The 16,896-nt window shown below is 37.9% G+C and overlaps 1 protein-coding gene across 3 annotated transcripts in view; it reads left to right on the top strand.

The window, feature by feature from the left end:
• Positions 1–16,896, top strand: part of Spef2 (sperm flagellar 2) — a 170,676-nt gene that overhangs the window by 31,517 nt on the left and 122,263 nt on the right. For 2 of the 3 annotated variants that reach the window (NM_001305042.1, NM_177123.4), the window contains 3 exons: positions 832–1,020; positions 4,064–4,251; positions 12,811–12,979. In NM_001305042.1, coding sequence (NP_001291971.1) covers positions 832–1,020; positions 4,064–4,251; positions 12,811–12,979 — 546 coding nt within the window. Of the gene's footprint in view, positions 1–831; positions 1,021–4,063; positions 4,252–12,810; positions 13,044–16,896 lie in introns of those variants that run through there. The other variant, NM_001305044.1, reaches the window with a different exon arrangement.

Below are 16,896 nucleotides of genomic sequence, written 5' to 3'. Positions count from 1 at the left end.
TCACTCTGAGTCGGATCTCATAGATAAATTCTCACATCACAAAAACCAAAATCCCTACTTGTCAATTTTCAAAGCACCCTCATTAGTAGCTCAATGACCCTGAGCTACTCAGTTATTCTTAAATAGTACTGTGGCCCATCCCTCCAAAACAGTCAGTTATGGAACTGGTTAAAAGTTACCTGAGCAAGTGGGAAAGCTGGTGTCTTAGTTTCTGAGGCATGAGTTACTTTTATAATACAACAACAACAATAACAACAACAACAACAACAACAACAAAATCTTTCCCACTTAGCTTTCATGTGAAGGTTCTTATAGTTCTTCAAACTGAAACTTAACAAAGCATTTACCCAGCCATCCCATTGTTCCAACTTAGGTTTTGATTTATTGCACAAGAAAGACGCCAGTTCCTTATTTACCCAAATCATCTTTCTAAAAGTAGTTACAATGACGTGCATATACCTAATTTCCAAACTTCCGGAAACATACTTTTAAATTGAGAATTGCATTGCTTTTTTGAAACCTCACATAATTTGTTTTCATTAAATTTTAGAGGAATTAACAACTTATTTGAAGCAATTGCAAGTTTCTATACCATAAAGTTTCTAGAAAGATCTACTATTAAGTCTCTATGGTTAAATAGTGTGTGTGTGTGTGTGTGTGTGTGTGTGTGTGTGTGTGTGTGTGAGTGTTCTGTTCAAAGTTAAATCAAAGGACAAAAGTAGACTTAAATGACGATTATGTCTTCCTCACATTTGCGAACTGACTTCTGAGCCACTGGGTAATATGAGCTTGACTTTGGCACATCATTGGCCCTTGTGCTGATGTTCACAGGAGGCCTATCGGGAAGAGCAGCTCATTCACCGGCTCATGCGCCAGTCCCAGCAGGAGCGCAGGATTGCTGTGCAGCTCATGCATGTTCGCCACGAGAAGGAAGTTTTGTGGCAAAATAGAATTTTCCGAGAGAAACAATTTGAAGAAAGACGACTTAAGGATTTCCAGGATGCTCTTGATAGAGAAGCGGTAAATAAAATCTCCATTAAAAATCCTATTTGGTCACCAGTTTCTAACTGGCAGGGTAGGAGGCAGCCCCTGCATAGTGTATACTCCATGAGCTGCCTTGATTCTAAGCATTGAATGTTTGCAACCAGTTCTGTGTTCACTTGTTGCCCACCAGTTTTGCTTGCTTTTTTAGTTCTAATTCCAAATGATTCCTCAGGAAACACTCTTCAGTATTAATATTCACAGAGTTCTCAGATATTGATGATAGTGTGTGTCTCTGTTCGTGCTTGTCAGTTTGAAATACTTGGTTCATCTCTATTTTCCTTGAATACCTAAAATACATCTCTTCAATTTCTTCAGATATAGTTTTGCTGACAGAAGGCTGATGATGATCATCTAATTTTCATGTCCTGAAATTAATGTCTTTACCCCAGACACCCAATGGACTTGCCTATCTCTAAAGTTACTAGTGTGAGCTATTTTAGGAGACTATTCTGAGGCAGAACAAGACCTTTGAAGAAGCTTTCTTTCAATAAGAAAGAATTCGTTTTAAATAAACAATTCATTACTCTTTGGTATAATACAACTTCACAGGCCTATATTATATTGCAATGCTCCTTTCTCTAAACTATAATAATCCATGGAAAGGCAGAGATATTGTAGTTTATTGTCAATGAGAACAGTGCCTAGAAGCCAAGATCTGTCTCCTGGGTATGTTCTATGCTACTAGGATATTATTTTGAAACACAAAAAACAAAATATCCAATGTGTTACTCATTTCCTATATCATATTTCTCCTGAATTTCCTGTGTATGCTTTCCTGTAACAAAATAGGTTTGTTTAATCAATGGATTTCTTGACTCGATTTTTGGCTCTTTCCCATTGGGGAACTCATACTTATCAGTTTATTAAACTTGATTACAGAGACATGGAGCTCAACATTTTAGGTAGCTTGCATGTGCTGTCAAAAAAACAAAAACAAACAAACAAACAAAAAACAAAAACAAAACAAAAAAAACTCTTAAATGAGCCTGGACAGGAGAGCTCTTTCGGTAAATACAGGCATGGCCAGCTCTTATTGGCTCCTTCTATGATACACCATGATGAAGCACATTTCATCCAGACCAGTAGTTCTTGATTTTAAATTTTGGTGCCACCTACTGCTCTGAATAATAATTAATCACAAATTTCTGAGCATTTGCTTCAAAGCACAATTGCACTATTCTCATTATATGCATATAAAACTATTACAAAAACCACAGAGGAACACTATCTGTAAGTCTTACACATATGTAAAGAGAAACCAATAGTTTAAAAGTCAAAAGTGTTAGGATCAGAGCCTTCCTGTAGGTCTCTGTAGCCCAATCTCATCACTATTAAGAATTACAATATCCACAGACTTATATTTCCTCTTTCTTCCTTTCGGGCTGCTGCATACGTTGATATGATAAGACTGTACGGTGACTAGCACAGAGCTAACGGCAGAGTTAAGATATATTAGGGAGGCCAAGTAGGCAGATGGAAAAGAGGAAGAGAGATACAGAGGAAGTCAGACGAGAGAGGGAAGGATCAGAGCGAGGGGGGATTGATGGATGGATGCAGGGAGAGGAGGAGGGAGGGAAGGAAGAGAGGGAGGGAGGGAGGCAAGAAGGCAGCTAGGCAGGCAAGCATGAAGGAGGATGAGGGAACCAGGAGTCAGCACCAGCACAACCAGCAGCCAGGGTGGAAACTGTTCTGTTGCTGCTAGGGAGCTTACATCATTTCCTTCAGAGTGTTGGTTCCTGTGGCAAACCAGCTTCAGCAATTTTGGTGTCATTGTCACCATAAATTCTCATCTGCCAAGTTTCTTCCATGTCTGAGCTCCTCTTGATATCGTGAAACCATGACATAATGCTCCTTGTCTCACCTCTACTCACTCGGCAGGGTTACCAAGTGAAACAAGGCAGCAATGAAAGAGGCTAGTGCCATTCCTGAATCGTCCGAATACACCGGACTGATCTTAGAGGTCCTCCAACCCAATGAAATTAAAAGCAAACATGCAAAATAAGACAGCCACCGTAAGACAAATGATGGCCTTCACATCACAATCCATTTTCTTCAGTCTTATAATTTATTAGCAGTATTAAGAACTACTTATTCAGATGAAATTGTTCAGTTAATTTTTCTGGGTACAATAAAATTGTTAACATCCCTCCTTTGAAGAAATTAAAACTGGGCATGGAATAAATAATTTGTTGGGATTCTTAAATGCTTGAACTTTAATTCTGCACACAAGTTGGGGCTTAAATTTGAAGACAGTTCCTGCAAAAATTACACTTATTTCTAAGTTACAAGAGTTAAGTTACAGGAGTTAGATGGTATTTGTGAAGCAGCTTAGCACATGGCATGCTTTCTGAAGCAGCTGGTAGAGTTTTCTGAGAGGAATCCCTTTAAGCAACGTGTTACTCTCGGTTTGGTTAGCCCTTGTGTTGTGTGAAGAACAAGTTAAACAAAGTAATTGCAATCCACTAGACAGTGGTGATAAGATATTTACATATTTAACTACTTTCTGTTTCTATGAATAGACATTTCTATGAATGAACGTCATCCTTTTATAAAGGCTAAGGCTGTAAGGGGTTTAGCATACTTGAATGTGTTAAGTATGTTATCTCAAGGCACTATAACCAAGTAACTATCAGTCACATATATAGTCAGTCCACAAGTTAATACTGAAACAGGAAATCCAGTGGTCATAGCGCATGTTCCTGGTGGAGGGGCCCTGGTCACCGAGTGTTTAAGCATCAGTCAGCTATGCTTGCCATCTGACCCGGACTAACGTATTTCTCTGTGATCTTTTACCATCTATACCACTTTCCACTATAGTGTTTTGTTGGCGTCTCTCTAGCACTGTCTTTGCTGTCATACGCAATACTTAGAGTATTAAGGAGTGAGAACTGATTCTTAATTAATTAAATCCTGATATAAAGGGGGATTTTATTCTATTTAAATATTTTTGGCATGCTATTATCTTCATATGAATAATGGCATAACAATAGTGACTTAAAGTTCATTCTTGCTTTCTTAGGCTCTTGCCAAACAAGCCAAGATTGATTTTGCAGAACAAACCTTGAGGGAGAAGGAAATTCATGAAAAGATCTCTGTGGAAAGAGCCCAACAGCGTTATAAGAAGCATTATGGGATATGTGCAGAGATTTTGGATCAAATGCTAGATTTGTGCACGAAGGTGGCAGACTATAGGTTGCTGACAAATAAGTAAGTATCACTTTGCATGATTAACTCAACAACGTCACTGCAGGAGTGAGAGTGGTGTAAGCGCAAAGCAGAAACACATACTCGAAAGGCACAGCAGACACAATTGATAGGCAAAGCAGACACAATCAATAGGCAAAGCAAACACACACAATTGATAGGCAGAGCAGACACAATTGACAGGCAAAGGAGACACAATCTATGGGCAATCTATAGACAAAGCAGACACAATCGATAAGCAAAGGAGACAGAATTGATAGGGAAAGCAGACACAATCACATAGGCAGAGCAGATTGTATGAATAGAGAATCAGAAGCGGAGGGTTGAAAAGGATTACATCTGGCATTATTTGGGGTAAAGACATATCTTCATCTATTCACAGGTAGTGTCTAAATTGTCACTTGTCAAGGTAACAATTATCATTTATTAAATGTAATCACGTAGTGACATTGTTTTGGAGTTAGAAATATGTTACACCTACTGAACTGAAAATAAATTATACTGACTCAAAAATGAAGGAATTAAAAAGCAATGTTTTAATATAATACCCTTATAAGTTATATTATAAATTGTATTTTATGTAATAGAACTACATATGTTATAAGTTATAAATTCAAATGTTCTGACATTTCAAGCAGAACATCAATGAAAAGTATGCAGAAGTGATAAATGAAGCAAAGAGAAAAGTGACATAATCCATTAGAGTAGCTAATAATGGATTATAAGGACCAAAAAATTTAATATTAAACAGTGAGATAAATCAGATGTGAAAGGAGAAATACACATAATTGGACATGGAGCTCCATAAGCAAATAAAGGTTCATCATTTTATGACACAACTGCAAATTGAGTTCTATTTGGGAATAGCAGAATAAATATACTTATCCCTACTCCTCCCACTAAATACACTTAGACCACCTACTTTTTAATCACACATGGGAAGGGTAGGAAAACATGGAGAAAAGTGAGATGGCTGATCACTCAGATCTAACAGATTGTGCAGTAATGACCCCCATGGATTTTATTTTGGCTTCAAATTTCCTAAACAAGACCTGGACTTTTTGATTTTAGGCACATTAATGGTATTGATTCTCCAGTAAAGATATAAGCTAGCAGAATAAAACTTTTTAACTAATAATGGCTGTTTTCAACCTAAATTCCACAGGTAAAATTGTAGCCTCACCTCTCCTCATGCCAACAAGGGTAGGAACCCTCATCTACCCTTGCAATGTAACATCTTTCATCAGGATGATAGCAGGGAGGTCCAGCAGGAGGCATGGATTTTTGTCCCCAGCTGAGCATGGCAGAAAACATTTGCAGTCTTCTGTGACCTTGTTGGAGGAGACCTAGTAGAAACATTCCCCAGACATACAAATGTCTCTACAGTAGATCTGATGAAAACTCCGTGAAAGCAAAATTCCTACCTCCTCCCAAAAGTGGCAATGTGATTCATTGATTCCTTATGTCTCATGGGAGGCACTTAGGGGCTTGTTACTTGCCAGTAACAAGACAGTATTTCCACTCTCCTTTGCCAGAACATTGTCAAAAATAATCAAACAAAATTGAGATGCAAAATATTCTAAGCTATGACAAAAAAGAAGTCATTGTTGGCCATCATGTCAAGAACCAGAAAGAGCATAAACAGAAAGTGAAAAGACAATGGATAATGCTGTTGTATACTGAACTGCATTCTCCATAAATGTGATCTTGTTTGGAAGCAGAAATATTACAGATATGATAGATTATGGTGAGATGTATAATTCAGTGTAACTGGTATCATTGTAAGAGAGAGTTGAGATACACAGCAAGACCCTATGTTACCACAGAGGCAGCATGTGATATTTCCAGTATATCATCAAAAAAAAAAAAAAAAAAAAAAGAAAAGAAAAGGTAAAAGAGGATTTAACATGGTTTTCAGAAGATACCTGGGCTAACCAACATCTTGAATTAAAAATTCCAGCTTTCAACACTATGTGGAACAACCAATTACTATTCTTTTCCCCCACCCAGTTTGTGGTAGATTGTTATAACAACCCTCGAAAATGAGTGCAGATGTCAACACTTAGATGACAGAGGTCTTGAAATTATCTAATTAAGGTTTTTAAGCAGCCATGGCAAAGGGCCTCAGCGAACAATTATAAGCTGCTTGAAACAAATGTGAAAATGTAGTCGCAGAATGGAGATGCAATAAAAATGACTATTAAATAGAAATTTTATAATTTAAAAGTACAGTACCCAAAATAAGAGCTCAGTGGTCGAGCACAAGAGCAGGACAACATGGACAGAGAGAAGACACAGTGAATACGAGACAGACTAATGTAAATTGCCCAAGGTAAATAACAGACTGTAGGTTTAAAAATAAACAGAGTTCAGTCCTGGAGCTAGTTACCACTGTCATATCTGTCTTCTATCACTGCTCAGAATATTGAGACAGAATACCTTATGAGGGTGAAACCTCTACTTTTGACCCTTGTTTCAAAAGTTTTATTTTATGATTGTTTGACCTTGTTCCTTTTAGGCTGTGCAAGGTAGAAAGGGAAGTATGTGGTAGAGAAGCCCGTTGTCTGCTGGCAACAAGGAACTGAAAGAGAGATGCTAGAGTTCCAGTGTTCTCTCATGACCTAACTTCCTACCAGGCCCCTACCACCTAAGTGCTCCTTCCACTCCATGAGATACTGCCACAATTTGATAACCAAGCTCTCAAGCCATAGGATATTAAAATAACGATAGATGCAAGCTATTACACATAGTATTTCAGTCCTGGAAATGGAAAATAAATGGAGTGGGATAGTGCTCAAAACAATAATATCTGAAAATTTATCTAACTTCGCCAACACTCACCAATCTACAGATTCAAGAATTAAACAAACTCCAAATAAGTTCATAGAAAGGCATATCATAATTAAATTTGTGAAATTTTTGGAAAGAGGGCACCATGAAAGCCCCCAGAGAAACACCTCAAGAGCAAAGTATTTCAAATGACTGATGATTTCTTCCCATAATCCAGAGAATCCAGAAGTGTCAGTGCAATGAACTCTCAACCCAGCATCATATACTCAGCTAAAATGCCCATCAAGGGAGCCTGGAGCCATGGCTTAGAATGTAAAACCATTGTTTGCTCTTACAGAGGACCCAGGTCCAACCCCTAGCATCCAAAGAGTGAGTCATACTATCTATTACACCAGTTCTATGAAATTTGGTGTCCTTTCGTAACCTCTGTAGTATCCAGCCACACGTATGGTGAACAAACATACATGCAGACAAACTGCTCCAAAATAAAATTGAAAATAAATGTATAAGTGCTTTAAAGAAGCCTCCCATAACAGAGGGAGAAATAGGCAGTGTTAAGTCATGGTTACCTAGAGCATTTGCCGGCAGCTGGCCTCCTCTCCAGTGGGTGGCTAAAAGATGTTTTCATACTAGGAAGAAAGTCCTTCTATAAAAGAAAATTAGTACTAGGCAAAGCGAAGAAAGAAGCAGTAAACAACAGGACAGGTGAGAAGAGGATTCCCTTCTCTTCCTTAGAAGGCATGTTACCTGGAGATCTGAAGGGCACTGTACCACTGTGAAGTATACTTCTCAATGTGCACACAGGACGCCTGTCATTACAAGCTGATGAACATAAAGAAACAGAGAAAGGTCATGTTTCTTTGATTTGGTGTTTTGGTTGGTTGGTTGGTTGGTTGGTTGGTTTTGTCAGCAGTAAAATGATGCTAGTAGATGTATGAATTGTATATGAACAGTATAATGTTTGTTATACACACTAAGTAACCTCTACAGGATATGTTACAGATAGATTAAAAATGATCTGCAAAAATAATCATTTAATCCATAATAAACAGGGAAAGAAACAAGCAAAGAATTAGAACTCTATGAAATACGAATTAATAGACTTCACATTCATATAATAATTTCATCTCTAAATATGCCAATTAAAAACAGTGATGGGGAATAAAAATATTACCAAACTTTTAATCTATAAGAAATTAATTTCTAATACAATGATATAGGCTGATTAGAGGTAAAAAAAATAAGGATATATAAACTGGACATATTAATCAAGATAAAGCAGAAGATTTTATATTAGTATCAGACAAAATAGACTGTAGAGCAAGGGAAATCACCAGAAATAACATCAGTTATGTTCCCCTAGAGAATCCTGACCAGGAACAAACCTCAACAACTTTAAAACACTTATGGAGTGTGGTCCTTGAGGAGTGGAATCGAAAAAGAAACCAGTGTAGGTCACTCATGTGTCAGCAGACGGCCACACGCCAGTGAATATGTACAGGCAGCACAAACTGTACATAAGGGTGAAAATCAAAAAGAACACAAATGTTGGGAAGGCTGAGAGGTGTTAGGGATGGAGTGAATGTGGTCAAAACTCTTTGTATGACATTATCAACAAATAAAAGATGAGAAGAAAAACTCCAAACCCTTGGAAATTAAAAACTCATTTCTAAATAAATAACCCTCAGATCTAACAGGAAGACTTAAGGGAAATACAAATATGTATTGAACAAGATGAAATGAAAATACAACACAGGAAATCTTGTGGGATACAGAAAGAACAGTGTTGGCAAAAATTTACAGTAAAATACTCCAATTCTTTCAAAAGAATAATAAGCTTCATGTCATTACCACTGCCACCTGAGGAATCTAAACTAAGGGGGGATAAATAAACAGTGAAGAGGAAGGTAGTAATAAATAAACTCTGGGCGGGCAGTGGTGGCGCTCGGGAGGCAGAGGCAGGCAGATTTCTGAGTTCAAGGCCAGTCTGGTCTACAAAGTGAGTTCCAGAACAGCCAGGGCTATACAGAGAAACCCTGTCTTGAAAATAAATTAAACAAACAAACAAACAAACAAACAAACAAACAAACTCTGAGCCATGAAGGACCAAAAGGATAAGAGACAATGCTGTGTATGACTGAGCTCACTTCACTTGCTATCTGAAGACATGAGATAATTTCTCAGAAACAGAAATGCCACAAAGCACCTATATAAAATTTGGCAGGCTCAATAAGTACTTGAATTTATATAAGCCTTTAACGCTTAAGGAAATTGAATTAGTAATTTTAAAAATCTTCAAAAAGACTTTTCAGGTTCAGATATTACTATTGAAGATTTCTCTCAAACATTTGAAGAAATAACAGTTAAACTTCATTTCCAAAACAATTATACACACGCCTTGCAGAGAAGAAAAAATGACCACAATTCCAATTCACCTTATGAAGCCACTATTACCTCCTTTTTTTGTAAATATAGCTGAACTATTATTCCATTCATATGGAAATAAAGTTACCAGAAAAGAATGAATTTGACAGAATAATGAAGTAATGAGGAATATGAGCTGTCGATAGAAGGGCTCACACACAGATCAATTGATCAGACTAGAGAAGCCCAAATACAGATTACTACAAAACCACTCATGTGATTTTTCTAAAGTAATTTGATGAGAGAAAGACAGCCATGGTAGGAAATAATACTGATACAACTGGATAATCACAGGCAGGAGAACTTCTTATCACATAATATATACAAATTCAATGAAAATAAGTCCTAGGTGGAAATGTAAAAGAGTATAAAATATTTCATGTGAAAGAAATGTTCAGTTGACCTATGTATAGACAAAAAAGCCTTAGACTTGATATCAAAATCATGATTTAAGAGAAAACCATGACAACCTGTACTCCATTACAATAAAAAACATTTTCTGTACAAAAGATAGAAGTCAAAAAATGGACTCTTACAAAATTAAACAACCCCATTGAAAAAGACTATAAGAATCAGAGTGCCGCGTGAGCAGAGGAATGGTAGCTCACATGTGTGTTCCCTAAATTGACCAGAAGAGAAACTACTGGCTTCCCAGCCTACAGCAGACACCATATGGGAATAAGCACCTCATTTAGTGGTGAAACCTCAGGCAGGGTGTTTCAGTAGCAATGCCCATGGGTAGGTTGTCCATGCTCTAGCTGCTGAACCTTTATCCGTGTGCATAAGGACAGTGGATTATGAAGAAAAAGAAAAACAAGAGAGGAAGAGGAGGAGGAGGAAAAAGAGGAGGAGGAAGAGGAAGAGGAGGAGAAAGAGGAGGAGGAGAGGAAATGAACTTGGGAGGACAATTTGAGGGCAGAGATTCACGATGAGTTTGAGTATGGGGTGAGTTGGTTTTGAGCTACATACACTGTATTCATTTAACAAAACATGAAAAGAATAGATAATTTTTAAAAACTGAAAGAAATACACAAAATTTTTACCAGAAAAGAAATAAAACAATGTCAATCCAAACTAGAAAATACATCAAAGAAAGAAAAAACATAATATTGAACAATACATACAAAATGTACAACCTCATTAGACATTAGAGAAATTTCAACACAGCTCACAGTGAGAGGTCATTATCAGAATGTCTGAAATGAGGGAAAATGACAGCAAATGCCTCTGGCACTTACATGTAGAAAATCACTTGCTCACTATTAGTAAGGGTAAAATCTGGGGGATCCCATGTGGAAAAGAGCAGGGCAGTTTCTTAAAAAGCATAATGTACAACTTCCATACAGATATTTCTCCTAAAACTCTTCAGATGTATACTGACACAGAAGCCTATGCATATATGCTTCCAAGAATCCATACAGTAATAATTTAAAATGGATAGCTATCCATATGTCATTCAGGAAGTCATGGTTAAATTGTGGTACATCCATACCATGAAATATATTGAGGATGCCTGAGTTGTAATAAAGATATATCTATTGGGCTTTTAACTTGGTATTGCCTTTAGTATGGTATTCTGTGATGGTTTCCACCTGCTATAAAGAGGAACTTCTTTGATGAGGGATGGTAGCTAAGATAAGATGGGGAGTGATGGTCTAGAGAAGGAGTTGTAGGAGAAATATAACAGGAGAGATATGGGGTGTAACAATGATCAGTATATTGTATGAAATTCTCTAGTGATTACTAAAATATATTTTTCGAGAGAGAGAGAGAGAAGGAGAGAGAGAGAGAGGAGAGAGAGAGAGGAGAGAGAATATTACAGTTAAGAGAAAAGAGGAACATTCAGGTCAGAAGCCACTGCAAGTGGTTTTCGTTCTCTGGAACCTCAGCAGATCTAGTGGGGAAGAGTGTGAGGCTGGAGTCTTGAGAGGTTATCAATATTCTTAGAGACTAGAGAAGCAGCTTTATAAAGCATCTCTGCCTTAGTCATTTGTCTGGTGTTGTCATTGCATCCTTGAGTGTGAGAAAAATGACAGTAAGGCCAGATAGCTGTGTGTGTGTGTGTGTGTGTGTGTGTGTGTGTTTCTTTTCTTTTCCTTTTGTCTTGTCTTTCTGTGAGTGAAATAACGTGGAGGAATTTAATGGATTGTGATTACAAAGCCAGAGAACATCCGCAGACGTCATACTGAAATCCTCAGGAAAAGTGTTAAAATACTGCAAGAAGGAACTCGGGTGATTTTAGCTTTCCACTCTGGTAAGTGAGGGAGTGAGAAAAGAGAATCGAAGCCTGCATAGGATGAGAACTGATTCTTCAAGACATTTGACTGACCGACCACATGCCTTTTAAACAAGAAAGGTTTCTACATCTGTTCTCAATGATCAACAGATCCCCACAACCCTTCTACCAGCCCCTGAGTGTCTCTATTTTAACTTACATCCTCTAATACACCATTTCTAGGCAAATTCTACTCACGGAAGCATAAAGTATCTGTGCTTTTGTATCAAGGTTATTCACGTAGCATTTCTTCAAGATCCATCCATGTTGTAAATACATTTATTTTTGAATTGTGATTTCAAACTCTAGATGAGCCATTTTGTTTGTTTTTCTTTTAGCGACACGGTCGGAGTCATGCCAGCCTCTCTCTCTCACCCATTTTGCTCCCTCCAGGGTGTTTTCTGGTCACTCTGTCCTGAGTACCTTCTCTAGGCTTCAGCCCAGCAGACATTTCCTCAACGAGGCTTCTTCTCAAACCAACAAATTGGGTCAAGTCAAACTGTTACTTTCCCCCATTGTATAATCCTCAGCTGAACCTCTTATTTACGTAATTCCTTTTTCCCAGAGCTGGCTATCGGAGGCTAGGAATTGCATCGCTCTTGTATCTCATAAAATATCTGGAATTAAATGTTGCTTAGTATTATTGGCTCTTCAAACCATTCTTACCGTCCATGCTCTAAGAGAACAGTTTATCTAAAACAATGAGCATGACCCCAAAACCAAGGCTTAATTCCCACCTTTGGTAGCAAATGACTGCAACCATAAGACATGGTTTAAATGGCCAAACGTTCTACTCCTGTAAGCAATGACTAGAGTAAATGGGTGCCAAGGCTCCTTTAAGGTAACAGTTTACTTATGTGCCTATCATGTAACAGAAAAGTTTAATGTATATTGGTAATTCTGGCATTGTACACGTGATAATCCTTAAAATTGTTTGAAATAACCATTTCTGTTTAAGTCAAATTAAGGGCAGTCACCTATATAAATATAGCATAAGACCAATGATTAAGGTAAGGTGTGTATTTCACTGAACTATTCATTGATCACTTCCTTTATTCTTTTTGTCTCAATAGTCTTATTCCACATAAGATGATGCACGATTGGAAAGAACTGTTTTTTAGTGGAATTCCCATATATGAACAGACTTCTCTTACACATGGACAAACAGAACCCACTGAGGATCACCGTGCAGAAGTGAAGAAAAGGAACTTACTCGATAGCAAAGATTATGAAGATTATAAGGTACATACTAATATGTAATAATTTGGGTGAACAAATCATAATAAATTCTTTTTCTTAATGCTAATTTGTGGCATTTTATTTAACTCCTATTAATGAAAATAGACATTTACATTTACACTCTCTCCTGGGTTAATTCATGTACATGACTGAGTTTTGCCTGCTTAGAGTACTCATCATTATTATTTGTTGCTCATGGTAATATTAGATCAGTCTAAAAGTAATTAAGTGTGATATATTGAGCAAGCAGGGGTCAGAAGAATGCCTTGCTAGAATTTTTCTTTCATGAGCTGTCTACCTTTGTTTCAAAAACAATTGTTAAAAGATAATTTTCAAAGTAAGTTAGCTCAATTGTATATTGTTTCATAGGAAAAATGGAAAAGAAAGTGGTTATGGTTTAGAGTGGCATAAATTCATATAGTATTTTATTCAAATAATAAAAGTTTGGATGAAAATTGCATAGTCTGTATACTTTTTCAGTTCAATGTTATTTTACATTTAAATTATACATATTTATGAAATAAATATGATAATTTGATATAAGTATACAATACATGTGGTTTATACCACTTTATGTTATATTTATATTAAGAGTTCAGAACAAAGAAATCACTAATGTTTTAAGGAAATGGAAATACCACCTCCCTGTTAGAAAGTTATTCAGAAACCTTTGGGATTAAACAGTGGACTTTATTCACAACTAACTGTAGACCTCTGGTCTCTAATCTCTAAGCACTGGAGACATTTGATACCTCAATTTATGAAGTAATGATGCTGATGCTGTTGATGAACTTATTTTGTCTTTATTAAGTTCATTTTAGATGGTAAAGGTTAAATATGTAGCCCAATGGACTATGCATTAGATTAAAGCAATACATACTAATTTTATCCCCCAACTCTCCCCGTCACACTTCATTTCACCCATAGAATTGAAGATATAAAAGCAGTGTTCTTGAATGCAGATTCTGGGTAAAATGGTACAGCCATGGAGTGCAGAATGGGAACACTTATGGTTTCAAGTATCGCTAGCTTCTAGGTTAGCAAATACACAATGAAAATAGGAATGAATGAAAGGGGATTAGTGCATCACTGACAGTCATTGAATAGATGATAGGCATTAATTATGAGGATGGACACATAAAAGGAGTTCATGGCAATGACCAGGGCAGTGGGCAAAACAACACTGACGTGTAGATATCCAAGGAATTTAAGACTGCAGTAAAGTTAAGAAAACTATACATGCTTATGGGGAACCAAATGTACATCTTGTCTCTTTCTTTCTTTCTTTCTTTCTTTCTTTCTTTCTTTCTTTCTTTCTTTCTTTCTTTCTTTCTTTCCTTCCTTCCTTCCTTCCTTCCTTCTTCCTTCTTTCCTTCCTTCCTTCCTTCCTTCCTTCCTTCCTTCCTTTCTTTCTTCCTTTCTTTTTTTTTGTTGTTTTGTTTTGTTGCTTGTTTTTTTTTTCCTTTTTTTAATTAGGTATTTTCTTCATTTTACATTTCCAATACTATCCCAAAAGTCCCCCATTTCTCCTCCCCCCAATCCCCTGATCAGCCTCCAAACGCTGAAACCATTGCATACACTACCAAGATTTTGCTGAAAGGACCCAGATATAGCTGTCTCTTGTGAGGCTATGCCAGGGCCTAGCAAACACAGAAGTGGATGCTCACAGTCAGCTATTGGATGGATCACAGTGCCCCCAATGGAGGAGCTAAAGGGGTCTGCAACCTTATAGGTGTTTGTTTGTTTGTTTGTTTGTTTGTTTGTTTTTCCGAGACAGGGTTTCTCTCTGTAGCCCTGGCTGTCCTGGAGCTCACTCTGTAGACCAGGCTGGCCTTGAACTCAGAAATTCACCTGCCTCTGCCTCCCAAGTGCTGGGATTAAAGGCACGCACCACGCCCATCTTGTTCTAATGAAATGACAGTGTATTTATATCCTTGATAGGATTATTATTTATTTTTTAACTGACTAAAACCTTAAGAGCTACATATAGATTTTTATTTACTGTGGCTGTGGAATACTACCCTCACCACAACTAGTGTGTGTGTGTGCGTGTGTGTGTGTGTGTGTGTGTGTGTGTATAGTAAAGTCCAGTGAGAAAAGATGTTTTTGATAAATATCAAACTATGTTAAGCTATTTCTTTCCATCATCAATTAAGAAACCATTGCTGTCTGACTAAAGCTGAACCATCTGACAGCTTTAGCTGATTCACAACTCAGTACTTGTTCCTCAAAACAGTTTAGTGTACTCTGTTCTTTTTCTCATAAATCAGGAGACTTGTTAGGCCACAACTGAACCAAGCTCTGTGTTTCTAACTATATTTCTTGTTTGGGAAATGATTACCACAGGAACACACTTGTCTTACCCACATCCTGGGGCCCATGGCATACTTCTTTGGCAGGAAATTGTTGACTTTTGTTAGGAGTTTGTTACTGTCAGCCCAGTGCACTTCTTTTTGTGCAGCATCTTTGCTGAGTTTTGTTTGCTGTTTTCCCTTGGTTTTGTTGTTATTGATGTTTGTTTGTTTGTTTGTTTGTTAGAAATAAAAAGTCCCTTACAATTTCCTTATGCATGTGTATGGTTCTTTTTATTAATTATTTAATGTATTTACATTTCAAATATTGTTCCCCTTCCCAGTCTCCCTTTTGAAAACTCCATCCCTCCTCCACTTTGCCTCTAAGAGGGTGCTCCCCCACCCTCCCACCCACTCCCATCTCAACCATCTAACATCCCCCTTCACGGGGTCATCAATCCTCTACAGGACCAAGCTCCTCTCCTCCCACTGATGCCAGACAAGGCTATCCTTTGCTACAGATGTAATGGAAGCCATGGACTCACTCATGTTTACTGTTTGGTTGGTGGGTTTCGTCCATGGGAGCTCTGGGGGGGGGTCTAGTTAGTTGATATTGTTGTTCTTCCTATGGGGTTGTATCCTCTTCAGTTCCTTCAGTCCTTCCCCCAACTCCTCCACTGGGGTTCCTGTGCTCAGTCCGATGGCTGGCTGTGAGTATCTGTATCTGTATTGGTCAGGTACTGGTAGAACCTCTCAGAGGACAGCTATACCAGGCTTCTCTCTGTAAGTACTTCTTGACACCAGCAATAGTGTTAGGGTTTAGTATCTGCAGATGGAATGGATCCCAAGGTGGGGCAGTCACTGGATGGCCTTTCCTTCAGTCTCTGCTCCACTTTTTGTCCCTGTGTTTCCTTTAGACAGCAACAATTCTGGGTAAATGATTTTGAAATGAGTAGATGGCCCCATCCTTCAACTGGGGGCCATGTCTATCTATTGGAGGTGTTCTGTTAAGGTTCTATCTCCCCACTGTTGGATATTTCAGCTAATGTCAACCCCATTGGGTCTTGGGAGCCTCTTGCATCCCTGGCATCTGGGATTTTCTAGTGGTCTGTGCCCCTCCCCTGATACATAGTTCTATTTATTCTCCTGACCCTCTGGACTTTTCTCCTGTTTTAATTCCCCATACATGATCATCCTTCCTTCCCTCCCCTCCCCCAACCTTCTGCCTTTCCCTCCTTGCCGCCCTCAGTCAGGCCCTTCCTTCCCCATGCCTCCTGTGATTATTTTGTTCCCCCTTCTAAGTGAAATTGGAGCACCCACACTTTGACCTTCCTTCTTATTAAGCTTCAAATAGTCTGTGAGTTGTACAGTGGGTATTCTGAGTTTTAGGCTACTATCCACTTATCAGTGAGTTCATACCATGTATGTCCTTCTGGGTTTGGGTTATCTCACTCAGGATGATATTTTCTTGTTCCATCCATTTGTCTGCAAAAGCCATGAAGTCATCCTTTTTAATAGCTGAGTAGTACTCCATCGTGTAAATGTACCACATTTTCTGTATCCATTCTTCCATTGAGGGACATCTGGGTTGTTTCCAGATTCTGGTTATTATAAATTAGGCTGCTATGA

Source organism: Mus musculus, chromosome 15, assembly GCF_000001635.26.
Source record: "Mus musculus strain C57BL/6J chromosome 15, GRCm38.p6 C57BL/6J".
Classification (NCBI taxonomy): Eukaryota; Metazoa; Chordata; class Mammalia; order Rodentia; family Muridae; genus Mus; species Mus musculus.
Note: the sequence above shows the minus strand (reverse complement) of the source record. Positions and strands in the feature narration are given on the sequence as shown.